This window comes from Diabrotica virgifera, chromosome 9 (assembly GCF_917563875.1).
Source record: "Diabrotica virgifera virgifera chromosome 9, PGI_DIABVI_V3a".
Lineage (NCBI taxonomy): Eukaryota > Metazoa > Arthropoda > Insecta > Coleoptera > Chrysomelidae > Diabrotica > Diabrotica virgifera.
In genome coordinates this window covers 37,098,568-37,111,858 of record NC_065451.1, presented here as the reverse complement: position 1 = coordinate 37,111,858, position 13,291 = coordinate 37,098,568, and the positions used below count along the sequence as shown (strand labels likewise).

Below are 13,291 nucleotides of genomic sequence, written 5' to 3'. Positions count from 1 at the left end.
CAAAAATATGTTGAATGAACCTCACTTACCTATATACAATAGTGCATACAAAAAAAGTTACAGCCCTTTGAAGTTACAAAATGAAAATTGATTTTTTTTTCATATATAGAAAACTCTTAAGAGATTTTTAAATGAAATTGGACATGTGACATTCTTATGGCAGCAACATCTTAAAAAAAACTAAAGTGATATTTGTGCACCCCAAAAAAAATTTATGGGGGTTTTGTTCCTTTAAACCCCCCCAAACTTTTGTGTACGTTCCAAATAAATTATTATTGTGGCACCATTAGTTAAACACAATGTTTTTAAAACTTTTTTGCCTCTTAGTACTTTTTCGATAATCCAGTGTTTATCGACATATTTTGAATATTTTTCGAATCCACCACATATTTGCATATGGTTAAGTACGATTATAGAGACCTGTTAATAATCTGAAAATTTATAATTTACATTTTTAGGGATATTTTGAAAAAGCCACATCTCGATAAAAGGTGACTTGTCAAAAAAAGACTGAGGCAAAAAGTTTTAAAAACACTGTGTTTAACTAATGGTACCACAATAATAGTTTATTTGGAACGTACACAAACATTTGGGGGTCTAAAGGAACAAAACCCCCATAAAATTTTGATGTAAATATATTAAAAAAGAAGCCGCATCTCGATAAAAACTGACTTAACGAAAAAATACTAAGATGCAAAAAAGTTTTAAAAACGTGTTTAACTGATGGTACCACAATAATGAATTAATTGGAACGTATACAAAAGTATGGGGGGGGGGTTTAAGGGAACAAAACCCCCATAAAATTTTTATGGGGTGGACAAACTTCACTATAATTTTGTTTTAAGATGTTCCTGCCATAAGAATGATACATGTCAATTTTCAATAAAAAATCTCTAATAGTTTTCGATATATTAAAAAAAATCGATTTTCATTTTGTAACTTCAAAGGGCTGTAACTTTTTTTATGAGCACATTTGTACTAAGGTAAGTTAGGTTCAATTTAACTATTTTTGACCCCAGAATTGTGGTATAATTTATGACCAATCTTTTCGGGACACCCTGTATAACCATAATCATAACTATATAATAAAACTATGTGACGTCACGGGTCATTTGAACTATTTTATACCGCAGAAGACTTTAAATTTGTATTTCTAAAAGGGGTGATACACACGCGAGTAAGTACACGTACTTATGGCTCGACGACCTTTTTCGCGCGTGTATCACAGCAAGTACGCGTACTTTAAGTCCGCTGAGTAAGTACGCCGTCGATCCAACAAGTTTGAAATCTTACTCGTAACCCGTACGTGTATCACTGCCACGAGCCGCGAGCCTCGAGCCATCATGTTTATTGCGTTTAAAGTCACACTTATATTTTCACTAACTAAGCAAATTGCCTATACTAGGTTCGCTTTCAAGATGCAGTAGAAATAAACAAACCAAGGCACGTTAAATGCTACTAGGAGCACTACCGAATCGTAATTCACAATGTATAAACTTTGGAAATCATGATTTGGGATTTATAATGTATATATACATTGTAAATTATGATTCGGTGGTGCTCCTAGTGGCATTTAACGTGTTGTTTATTTTAACGTTTGTTTATTTCTACTGCATCTTGAAAGCGAACCTAGTGTAGAAATAATTCAATCGTTTATTGTTGAAAGGAGACAAGTTACATTTTATAAGTTTTGAGAAAACCGTAAAACACTATTTTAAGCTATACTAAATTATTTTTACTTAGTTGTTTTTGAGTAAACCTAATTATTTATAGGCTGTTTTATCCTCCTGATGAAAATATTACCCTCTTATCTATGATATTTTGTTTGTTACCCACACTTTTCGATTTCGTCTTTTTTTATTAGTATTAAAAATATATAATACGGATAGGATACGATACGAAGTATATAATACGATAAAATTCCTAAATAGCACAAACCACCGACGGCGACCGCGATCTTTAAAACCGCGTACTTTAAGTTTGTCGTGTATCACCGACGGCGAGCCGAGTAAGTCCGCGATCTTTAAACCCGCGTACTTAAAGTTTGCGTGTGTATCACGCGCTTAAGTTATTACGAGTTTTTGAAGCGTGAAATTTTGGAAATCTCATTTTTAAACACAACTGAACGTTATTATGTAATAAACAAAATGTGCAAGTTCCCTAACAGACTCTGAAAAAATAGTTCCAGTATTGAAAAAACTGCCCTAGAGTGGAACCCTCAAGGAAAAAGAAATAGAGATCGCCCAGTACAAACTTGGAAGAAGAAGAAGAAATTTAAATTAAAAATCTTTGTCAAGTTGTGAATGTCGAAATATAAATACATAAAGAAATAGTTGGTTGTTAAATTAAATACAAATAAGTTAATTTACCTAAATAATGTGTCTGAAAATGTTTCGTTTTTCCTGGAGTTGCAGACACTGACACCTTTTTTTCGCTCAATAGAGAATTAATTGTAGAACTTTTTCCAACATTTGGATAACCGACTAATCCGATCGTAGTGGTATTGGCAGTTACCTAGAAATAGGTAGGTACATAATATTAACAACATGTACATACAACTTAATAATGATAAAAAATAGTACATTGAAAAAGTTTATCAAATATTCCTGTTACTCTACTATTTTCCCTTGTGGTTTGTTATTAAAACCGTTGTTTGAAGTAAATCGAACTGTCAAAATAATGTTTTCTTATTTGGAATTTTTTATGGATCCATAATACTCTGGGGTAATTAGCAAAATACAAGGAAAAGTTATTTACCAGCAATTTCATTGCTGGAATCGAATCGTCTGATTGTATTTATTAATAATTTAGGTATGCAAAGTCCGCAAATAGTGTGCTACTTTTTTTATAAACAAAATGTCGCCCGAAAATCGTGTTTTTTTTTAATTTTTGCTCTATAACTCCAAAGATTTAAACTTTACACCAAAAACACACAAATAAAAATTCAGCGTAATTAAATTCTGCATAGAGATGTGTTTTTCCCAATTTACTTCGATGAAAATTTCTCCCGGAAAATGCGGGTTTTTCCAACAAAATATTTAATTTTCGACTAAAATTTTAGATAAGTAATTGTTTATCAATAATTAAATAACTTGGTAATATGAAAGCTCTTTTCGTATAGATTATAATTCCAAAAAGCCGATAGAAATTGAATGAACGGTTTAGCAACAATTGAATTGTTAATTAAAAATTTACGGTCGCTATAATAACCACAATGATTATGATACATAACAATAACTATGATTTTTGTATAAAAAGAGACTGTACCTATCGAATGTACTTTACAGAATTGAAATTGGACTATTTAAGCGGCCTCAGGAATCTTTTAAAATTATACACAATTTTTTGACTTATAAATAAATAGAATATCTCGGGAAATATTAAATTAAATTAAATCATGAAAACGGTATTGGAAAAAAGCGGCAGGCTTCTTTTAAAAGAAAAAACGTTTAATTGTGATGAGTGGTTCCTTAGATACAACCGGTCAAAGTTGACCGGCATTTACGGCAAAGATATAAACAATCGGATCATAATTTTCGAACCCTCACCTTTTTATTTCGGTCCTTCTTTCTCCACACCAATATTCATATCTTTAAAATACTTATAACATATATTATTATAATAAAAACTATCGATATTACGAGTGAAAATTGCCAAAGATAGCAAAATTCCAATCAAAAATTAGGTTAGAGAAAATGTAATCTCAAAGTTCAAAATCGGTATACATTATAAAATGCATTTTCTCGGCTTCCCATGGAGCAATTTTCTTCATTCTTTTTTTGTTCACAAGTAACTCGAGTAGAGCCATCTAACTAACGCATTATTAAATGTAAAACTTGCCTTTGTTTTGTTATTATAGCGACCGTAAATTTTTAATTAACAATTCAATTGTTGCTAAACCGTTCATTCAATTTCTATCGGCTTTTGGAATTATAATCTATACAAAAAGAGCTCTCATATTACCAAGTTATTTAATTATTGATAAACAATCACTTATCTAAAATTTTAGTTGAAAATTAAATATTTTGTTGGAAAAACCCGCATTTTCCGGGAAAAATTTTCGTAGAAGTAAATCGGGAGAAACACATCTCTATGCAGAATTTAATTATGGTGAATTTTTATTTGGGTATTTTTGGTCTAAAGTTAAAATCTTTGGAGTTATAGAGCAAAAATTGAAAAAAACACGCTTTTCGGGGGCCATTTTGTTTATAAAAAAAGTATTATTAATATATTATTAATATATACAATCATAAGATTAGATTCCAGCAATAAAATTGCTGGTAAATAACTTTTCCCAAAAATGGCCTATTCTCCGATAATCTGCCCAGACTGCAAGGCAACGGGAAACTAATACATTAAAGGCTCAAAGAGCATGCTATGTTTTTCAACAGTCAAACAGCCTACTGATTATGAAACTCTGAAAACAATATCCGACACAGGAATAAAATCACAAGACTGCAATTCCTCTCTGCAGTTAAATAAACGGAAATATTGAATATACAGTCGGAAAAATGAAAGAATACCCATGAACGATCATATCAATCACTTATTTTGTATTTGCTGTCTTTTTCTATAACAAACAATTGTTATTTATAGAAAAAGACAGCAAATACAAAATACGTGATTGATGTGATAGTTCATGGGTAATCTTTCATTTTTCCGACTGTAGATATATTATGAATCAGTGACTTCCAATGGCCCGTTTCAATAAAGATTAAAATCAGCTCTTCCTCTTACAAAAACGAAGAGCTTTGGGTATTGTTTATCCCCTTCTTCAATGGATTTCGGAATTTATTAGTGGCCGTATGCAGATAGTTAACTTGGGGAGTGATACCTCAATTGAAATAGCGGTACCATCAGGGGTGGTTCCCATTGTGGCCTTGTTTAACTTTGCTTATTTCTGTTCGATTTAGTACAAAAAATAAAAAATTGTAGTGTTCTTATGTTTGCTGACGATGTAAAACTATGAAAAATTCAATCCTGGAATGATGCTGTTATTACAGGAAGATCTTAAATATTTTTATAATTGGTGCAGTATAAACAAAATGTCACTTAGCATAAACAAATATCATAAAATGTTGTTTTAGAGGCAAAGAAAACCAATTACATTTATTTACTCTAAAAAAACTACCATTAACTTCTAAAAATGAATTATCAGACTTGGGAATCTGGTTAGACACCAAACTGTCATTCTCAAGCCACATCAATCAAGTAACAAACAGGGTGATGAAAGTACAGTGGAACCCCGATAAGTCGGCCCCCGATAACCCGGAAGTCCGGCTAATCCGGACCGATTTTTATCAGACAAACATTTCAACAATAAAAATGTATGTAATTTAATATTTGAGAGATGTGTATTTGTGTAATTTGAACTATAGGATAGTAAAAATGCCTCATGGCACACGGCAGCAAAGTGACGTTCATTGTCTCGGATTATCGGAAACAACAGGCACCTGTAATATTCCTTTATTAATTTCAAACTGTCTTAGCACTGTTTAAAAAAGACTAAAAGACTATTTAAAAAATTATTTTTTAAACAATGGTATTAGTCTCCACTGTTCTTAAATAACATAATATCGTTCCGATTGTGACTGTATTGTGTGGAGTACAGTCTTGTATTGTTCGCTTCCGTTTGCTTAGGTTTGTCTTTGCGTGTTTTTAGTAATTTAGATGTGTACTGTGCATATATATTTCATGTTGTTTCAATTATAACGGAGTTTATCTGTAAGTATACCGTATTTTATTAATTTTTACCATATTCTCCGGCTAACCCGGATTTTCGATAACCCGGATCGACCGCGGTCCCGATTAATCCGAGTTATCGAGGTTCCACTGTACTGTAATTTACCCAATGCACATCCGTACTGTAGATCTATCTTTGTTCATATTTAGAAACGATCAATAAAATGAGCAAGGAATACGAAATAATCAACACAAAAGAAATAAGAAAGTTACAATATCTGTTACAATAACTATTAATCTGCAGTAGATAGAGTAAAGGTAGTGATCATAGAAGAAAAAGGATTGCAAATCATATAAATGTAAATTAAATGCAAATAAAATGAAATAATTCGCTAAAATTATTATCACGGTGAATGACAGGACGTGAAATGCAATTTTAGATTTCCCTTGTCGAGTATTTCGCCACTCTGCTATGCTTTATTTTTCCAAATTAAAAAGCTCAGAGGATAAATAATTTCGAATTTTATTTCCTGACTTATTTGACTTTCGATTAAAATGATATGGTTTGGCACAAAACATTGCTGTTTGTAGAAGAGTGATATAAAAATAAAAATAAAATGGGTTTAGAAATGTGTAAGAGTCTAATCATTAGTCTCCCACCTCGTTTAAATTTTTTTTGGGAGATACTTCCCAACAGTACTTTTAAGTTCGCCTTATTTTTTCGGCCATAACTTTTTAAAATAAAATAAAAGCGTTGTTTTTTCCCAACGATTCTTTAGAGTATGGTGCTTCTCAGGCTTTTTTCACTGCGATACAAGTGACAAAAAAAGGTACGTCCGTGATACATACACATTTATAACATTTATTCCAGTTGTTGATAGATGGCGCTATAATCGGAAAAGAAATGATTTAGGTATTTACCCATTATTTCCCTATTACATATCTATACGACTATAATTTAAAGTTTTTCTCAGTCTTTCAGTGTGTCATTAATGACATAATATATGATTTTAAGAATCTAGAGAATCATGCATTTTAGTTAAATCTAGTTAAATCTGACAGTTGTCAGAATCGTAATTGTAATTTGGTATAAAAACAAATCAATTGTGTTTATTTCATTTATAAAACGGTACGTTCTTTGATTTGTATAGTCTTATAAATTGTACAGATTATAGTCATATAGATAATACATAAATCATTTTTTGTTTGATTATAGCGCCATCTATCAACAACTAAAATAAATGTTATAAATGACTTCAATCACGGACGTATTGTCCTTTTCATGATCATTTTTCAGTGCGTAACAAATGATAGGAAAAAGGGTAAGTCCGTGATAATACACATTTATGACATTTATTCTAACATGACATTTTAGTTAAATCTGACAGTTGTCACATTTTATTTTCAATTTGGAATAAAAACCAATCAAATGTGTTTCTTGCATTTATAAAATGGTATTTTCTTTGATTTGTATAGTCTTATAAATTATACAGATTATATTTGTAATATTATTATCTAATTATATATGTCATATAATATATGTCAAAATGATTTATTTCAAATGTCACTTATAAATGTTTAAATTGTAAAAATGGATAAAACATCTTCAGAAAGTCATGATAATTCACATAGAAGACGAAGTCCACCAAAAGAATCCCATCAGTAATTTTTCGGAATCCTTTCTTCAATTTTATGAATTTCGTAGGTCCCATACACAAAATTTAACAGTAAATGAATTAGTGAGAAGAGCAGCCCAAATTTGAAGACAGATGAGCGATTGATTCCTTTTTGTAAACTTGAAGATAAATTAATGTAGTTTAATATAATCAAAATTTAACCCTCACGCACAAGTTGTAGTCCATGTGACAAACAACTTCAGTGAGAAACTGGGTTTATTTATAATGTTATTATTTGCTACAAATAAACTCTATTTATTATTATTATAATTAAAAAAAAATTATTTTTTTATTATGGCGCCATCTATCGACAACTAGAATAACTAGAATAAATGTTATAAAAATGTCACCAACGAAATGTAATCACCGACGTGCCTTTTTTTCTGTCACATACAATTTAATGCTTTAGAAAGAAATCGAAAAACTGTGACGCACTGAAAGATGATCATGAGAAATACTGTACCTTTTTTCTGTTACATACAACTTAATGCATTAGAAAGAAATCGAAAAACTGTGACGCACTGAAAGATGCCTCTGAGAAGGAGTATACCTACAAATATGAATGCCATTTGAAGTATTAAACATCAGCTGATAACTACTAATAAATGATATTTAAAAGAACATTCTCAAATTAGATCTACTTCAATACTGGGGATATAAGGGTACCCGAATTTGTTGGTATGTACTTAAAAGTACCGTGGCGAGACTAAGGGTTAAAATAACTTACAGAAAGTGTTTAAATAGAGTAAAAGATGCTTACAAAAATTACCTTGATAAACATAATTACCTTAGGTCCTGTATGTATGGTCTTCAAAATTTCAATAAGTTCTGTCCTATTAAACAAGTGACTTGAATTATATAAATACCTGTCCAAAGTAGATTTTCCCACAATAGTTTCAATTTTATTAATAATGCAATTTAGAGTTTGAGCATTTTCTTCTACGGCAGTCTTCATTTTTTCTATACTTTCTTTAAGGCTATCAATCTCCGTTTCAATGTTTTCTGAACTACCATCAACTTCTTTTTCCGGTTCATCATCATCATCTTCTTCTTCTGCTTCTTCAGTCACCTCATTTAACGATAAATGCGCAGAGTAAAATATTGCTTGAACTCCAATAGAATTAAAATAATCAGCCCAAGTTTTCCTTTGTGTTTCTGTTAAGAAGTCAGACTTATTTATTAATATTAAATTCATCTTGTCTGCTGAAACTTCTTCAACATACTTTTCGAGATCTTCACAACGAAATAATAAAGGATTTCTGGCATCTACTATCTGAACAATAACATCACTTCTTTCTACGACTCTCCAAAGTTGTCTCCAAAATTCCAAATTTTTCTCATATGGAGTTAGTACTATACCTTGTTCCTCTTGTAACATAGCAAGAGATCTACGCCATTCTAGGAATGCTTCTTTTTCATTGTTATGTAATTCCTCTGGACTAGTATCACTATTCCAAGGTGGTCTAAAACACAACAATAAATGGATTAAGTGGATAGAGTTGGAATAACATTAAAGAATTTGTAGAAAATAACAATAAATGTGTAATAAAGACATCAACAAAAATATCTTCCTCATCCTATTTATGATACATTTTCTATGGATGTAATAATAAGGCCCTTACCAATATCTGTTGTCATAATATTTTAATTGAGTGATTGCAAAGCTATCTAAGAATGAACTCTGAAAAGAAAGTTGAACTGAAAGACTCTCTAATTCTCCTACTTTTCTTCTTCTTAAGGTTATGAGACTGCTTGTTGATAGTTGGCTGATTGGGTCTTTGCTTGTTTAGCTATGCCCTTCCATTTAGACCTTTCTTGTGTCCTTCGCCTCCATTGTCTTCTTCCTCTCCTATGTCACTACAGCCCAAATTGAGCCTTGGTCTCCTTTATTTTTTGACTCCACCCTTGTTTGTCTGTGGCTGCTCTTCTCCATACACGGACTCCTAAAAGAGCATGTGTGTTGCTGTTTACTGTGTCTTCTCAGCGCTTTCTTGGCTTTCCAACTGGTCTCTTTGCCTTATTATCTTGCATTCATAGGTTTTAGATCCTGTTCCAGATCATCCAACCATCTCATTCTAGGTCTTCATTCTTTTCATCTTCCTATCTGCTTGGATTGTAATATTTTCTTGTATCTTCTTGTCTCTTGACATGTGCCAGCTATTACAGTCTCTGACATATAACAAATCTTACTCCTCTTCCCATTGTTATTCAGTCTGTAGAGCGAAGCTATTTTTAAGGAAGCAATATCAGAATAACAGGGTATATCAAGAAACAGAAAAATCTTGAACATAATATTCGCAGACGATACTGCTAATTTTGCAGACAGTCCAGCACGGCAGCGATTAGTAAATAGATTACGTCAAGTCAGTATCAAATATGGACTACAAATGAATGTTAAGGTACTAGTACACTTTAGAAGAGCAAAAATAATCATTTTTTCAAGAATTTTTTTCTCAGAACCTTTATTAAAAATGAAAATAAAACATTCTATATATTAATATCTAACTCTTATAGAGTACAAAAAAATTTATCTTTTTTCATTTATGAACATACACTAATATTGTAGAGGGCGCAGTTAATCTCAGGATTGGGATACCTGAAACAAAAAAATCGCACTGCATTTGAAAGAGGAAGGTTTCTTACGTGACAATTTACCACAATTTGACCAAAAAATAAAAAATAAATATTTTTTAACCATAACAAACTGAAGAAAAACGGGCGATTTTTTCACAAAATGTTTTCAAATTTCCGTAAAATCTTTTTTTTGCAGAATTTTTCACTAGTGATGTTAAATTGTCACGTAAGAAACCTTCCTTTCTCAAATGCCATACAATTTTTTTGTTTCAGAGATCCCAATCCTGACATTAACTGTCCGCCATCGGAGCTACTTTTTTTCGAGGCCTCGACTTTGGCGCCCTCTACAATATTAGTGTACATGCATAAATGAAAAAAGATATATTTTTTGTATTGTCCAAGAGTTAGATATTAATATGTAAAAAGTTTTATATTTATTTTTAATAAAGGTTCTGAGAAAAAAAAATCTTGAAACATTGCTTATTTTTGGTCTTCTAAAAGTGTACTAGTACCTTAAGAAAACCAAGTTCATGATTATTTCTAAGCAACATACAGTAGGAAGGTAGATATCCAGGAAAAACAAATAAAAAGAGTGAATAACTACAAATATCTGGAAACCTGGGTAAATGAAGACATGGCCAAAGTAGAGAAATCAGGACACGGATTGAAATTGCAAGACAAGCATTTATAACAATAAAAAGAATGTTTGTTAATTGAGACCTTAATCTGGTGCTGAGGATAAGAGCCTTAAGATGCTACATGCTTTCAACTTTGTTTTATGGAATGGAAAGCTGGGCACTAAAAGTGGATAATGTAAAGAAGTTGGAAGCATTTGAGATGTGGTGCAATAGAAGGATTTTGAAAGTATGTACCATGGACACAAAAGAAGATTTAGAAGGCTACAAAATTATTGCTAGGTCATAAAGCACATCAAAACAAGAAAACTGGAATATATAGGCCAAATTACCAGAGGTGCGAAATATGGGATATTAAGGCTTATAATGCAAGGTAAAATTAAGGGTAAAAGATCCATAAGAAGACGAAGAATCTCCTGGCTGAGAAACCCAACAGAGTGGTATAGTTACAGCTCAGTAAGCTGCCTATAAGGTACAGATAGCTGTGATGATAGCGAACCTCCTAGAGGAGAAGGAACTACAAGAAGAAAGAAGACTTCTCTAGATATTTTGAAGAAGACATTTTGGTATATGCAGATAATGTGGACCTAGTTGCCCACACAATACATAAGCTAGAAGAAATGTATACCACTTTCTCAAATGCCTCAAAAAATATGGGCCTGCAAGTAAATGAGGCAAAAACTAAGATGATGGCATCAACACCCAGCAATAGACCCAGAAACATCAGTTACCAATTCACGGTTGATAATTCTACCTTTGAAGTGGTGGACAAATTCACATACTTAGGATCGCTGATCACCAAGGAGAATGTTATGATGGAAGAAATCAAGCGAAGGATAATTTTAGCAAACAAATGCTATTTTGGAGTGAGTAGACATATGAGAAGTACAAACTTAAGCAAAAAAAAAAAACAAAAATAACCATATACAAAACCCGTATCACATTCACGGATACAACTGCATGTGAAGTCATTTACTCCATAAAAAGACGTGGCTACATATGAAGCGTGTCCGTGAATGTGTTATACAACCAGTGTTGACATATGGATCGGAGACATAGACCATCTTCTAGACCAGTGATGGGCAAAGTACGGCCCAAGGGCCAACTCCGGCCTGCGAAAGTATTTAATCCGGCCTGTCGAGGGTCCATTGACATGAATAGATAACATTATAGCTTTAACACAAAATGCATTTTTTCTATAATTCTGGCCCTCCTATAGAATTTCTGGAACTTTGTGGCCCTCCATTAAAAAAGTTTGCCCACCACTGTCCTAGACAGATGAAAACCTTCTGCTTATATTTGAACAAAGGATCCGGAGAGGAATATTTGGTGGCATCTGTGAAAATGATGTTTGGAGGAGGAGGTAAAGTACGAGATATACCACAGATATAAATTATATTTGGTGGTAAAGACAGACGTAGTATCCCTTATAAAAATAGGAAGACTAAGATGAGCAGGACATCTAGCAATATTACAGTAGAACAACCCTCCTAGAAGAATCCTTATGTGACAACCTGTGGGAAGTAGAAATGAGGCGCTCACAGCAACAGTGGCCTAACCCACAAATTAAGCATTTGTAGATTAATATATCAATAAAAGCAGCAACATTAAATCTTCCTATTAATAAGGGTCTACACAACCTACCTCTATATTTGGCTAAATGGCACTACATAATTTGTAGTGCCATCCCACAAGTACAATGTAAATTCAATGTTCCAAACCAAGCTCTACGTTACCACCAGGTTTTCAACATTCCTTTCCACAGAACAACATATGGCATTCATAACCCATTGGATAGATACATGGGGCTATTAAATGAATTTGATTATGATATTTTCAATTTAACTTTATCTCGGTTCAAAAGATCTCTTGCTTTGTGATATATATGTATGGTATTGTTGAATTTTGTTCTAATTATATTTTGTATATTTTTAGTATGTAGTGAACTTTAAATGTAACTTCTGTTATTGTTTTAACACTATTCGCGGTGTGCAAGTACTTGGAAGGGGAACGAGAAACGACCGTGTACGAGTCGCAGAGAAATATTGCAACTATCTTAAATAATTCATATTGTCAATTGAAATTGTCAAATTGACGTATATTTCATACCTTCTGTCACTGAAGCAGAAAAATTATATATTGCTCCACAATATTGATATGATATGCAATTATTATATAAAGGTAAATTTAATTAATTGTATTTTGCTTGCAGTACTGCATTTTAATAACTAATTTTATTTACTACATACAATTGTTTACGTTTGCATAACATAACCTGCATCTTATTTTTTCTTCTTATTATTTCTTTGGACTATGGCCTTGACAATTATCCAGCAACCGGGACTAATATAATTGGCCAATATAATTAAAAGCGCGAATAAAAGTACAGAGCGTAGAAACAGAGGTCGCTTTGCCGAACTTGCATGGTCCCAATAGGCAATTTATGTTTTGAAAACTGATATTGTTTGTAATTTAACTGTCAATGGGGGTATCCCGCGTTTTAAATAAATAAATAAAAATAAATAAATAAATATGAATGTGAAGATTGCATTTACCTCAAAACTTTGTTTTTGGGGTTAGACCACTGTTGCTCTGAGCGCCTCAAATAGGGGTAGGCCAAAACTCAGATGGCAGAATGGTGTAGATGAGGATGGTAGAAAAACAGGCGCAGCAAACTGGCAACAGTTGGCAATGGATGACTGGCATAATAGACTTGGGAAGGTC

At 32.3% G+C, this 13,291-nt stretch overlaps 2 protein-coding genes across 3 annotated transcripts in view; one reads left to right on the top strand and one right to left on the bottom strand.

Annotated features, from left to right (window-relative positions):
* The window catches only part of LOC114340562 (proton-coupled amino acid transporter-like protein CG1139), a 212,350-nt gene that overhangs the window by 24,077 nt on the left and 174,982 nt on the right, over nucleotides 1-13,291 (top strand). Inside the window, exon 1 of one of the 2 annotated variants that reach the window (XM_050661955.1) lies at nucleotides 12,687-12,748. The exons of the other annotated variant lie outside the window; for it this stretch is intronic. The gene's annotated coding sequence lies outside the window, so the exon portion shown is untranslated. Of the gene's footprint in view, nucleotides 1-12,686; nucleotides 12,749-13,291 lie in introns of those variants that run through there. 2 annotated transcript variants of the gene reach the window in all.
* Nucleotides 1-13,291, bottom strand: part of LOC114340560 (large subunit GTPase 1 homolog) — a 33,529-nt gene that overhangs the window by 17,086 nt on the left and 3,152 nt on the right. The window contains exons 3-4 of the mRNA XM_028291315.2: nucleotides 8,146-8,821; nucleotides 2,370-2,514 (exon numbers count right to left, since the gene is read on the bottom strand). Coding sequence (XP_028147116.1) covers nucleotides 2,370-2,514; nucleotides 8,146-8,821 — 821 coding nt within the window. The remainder of the gene's footprint in view (nucleotides 1-2,369; nucleotides 2,515-8,145; nucleotides 8,822-13,291) is intronic.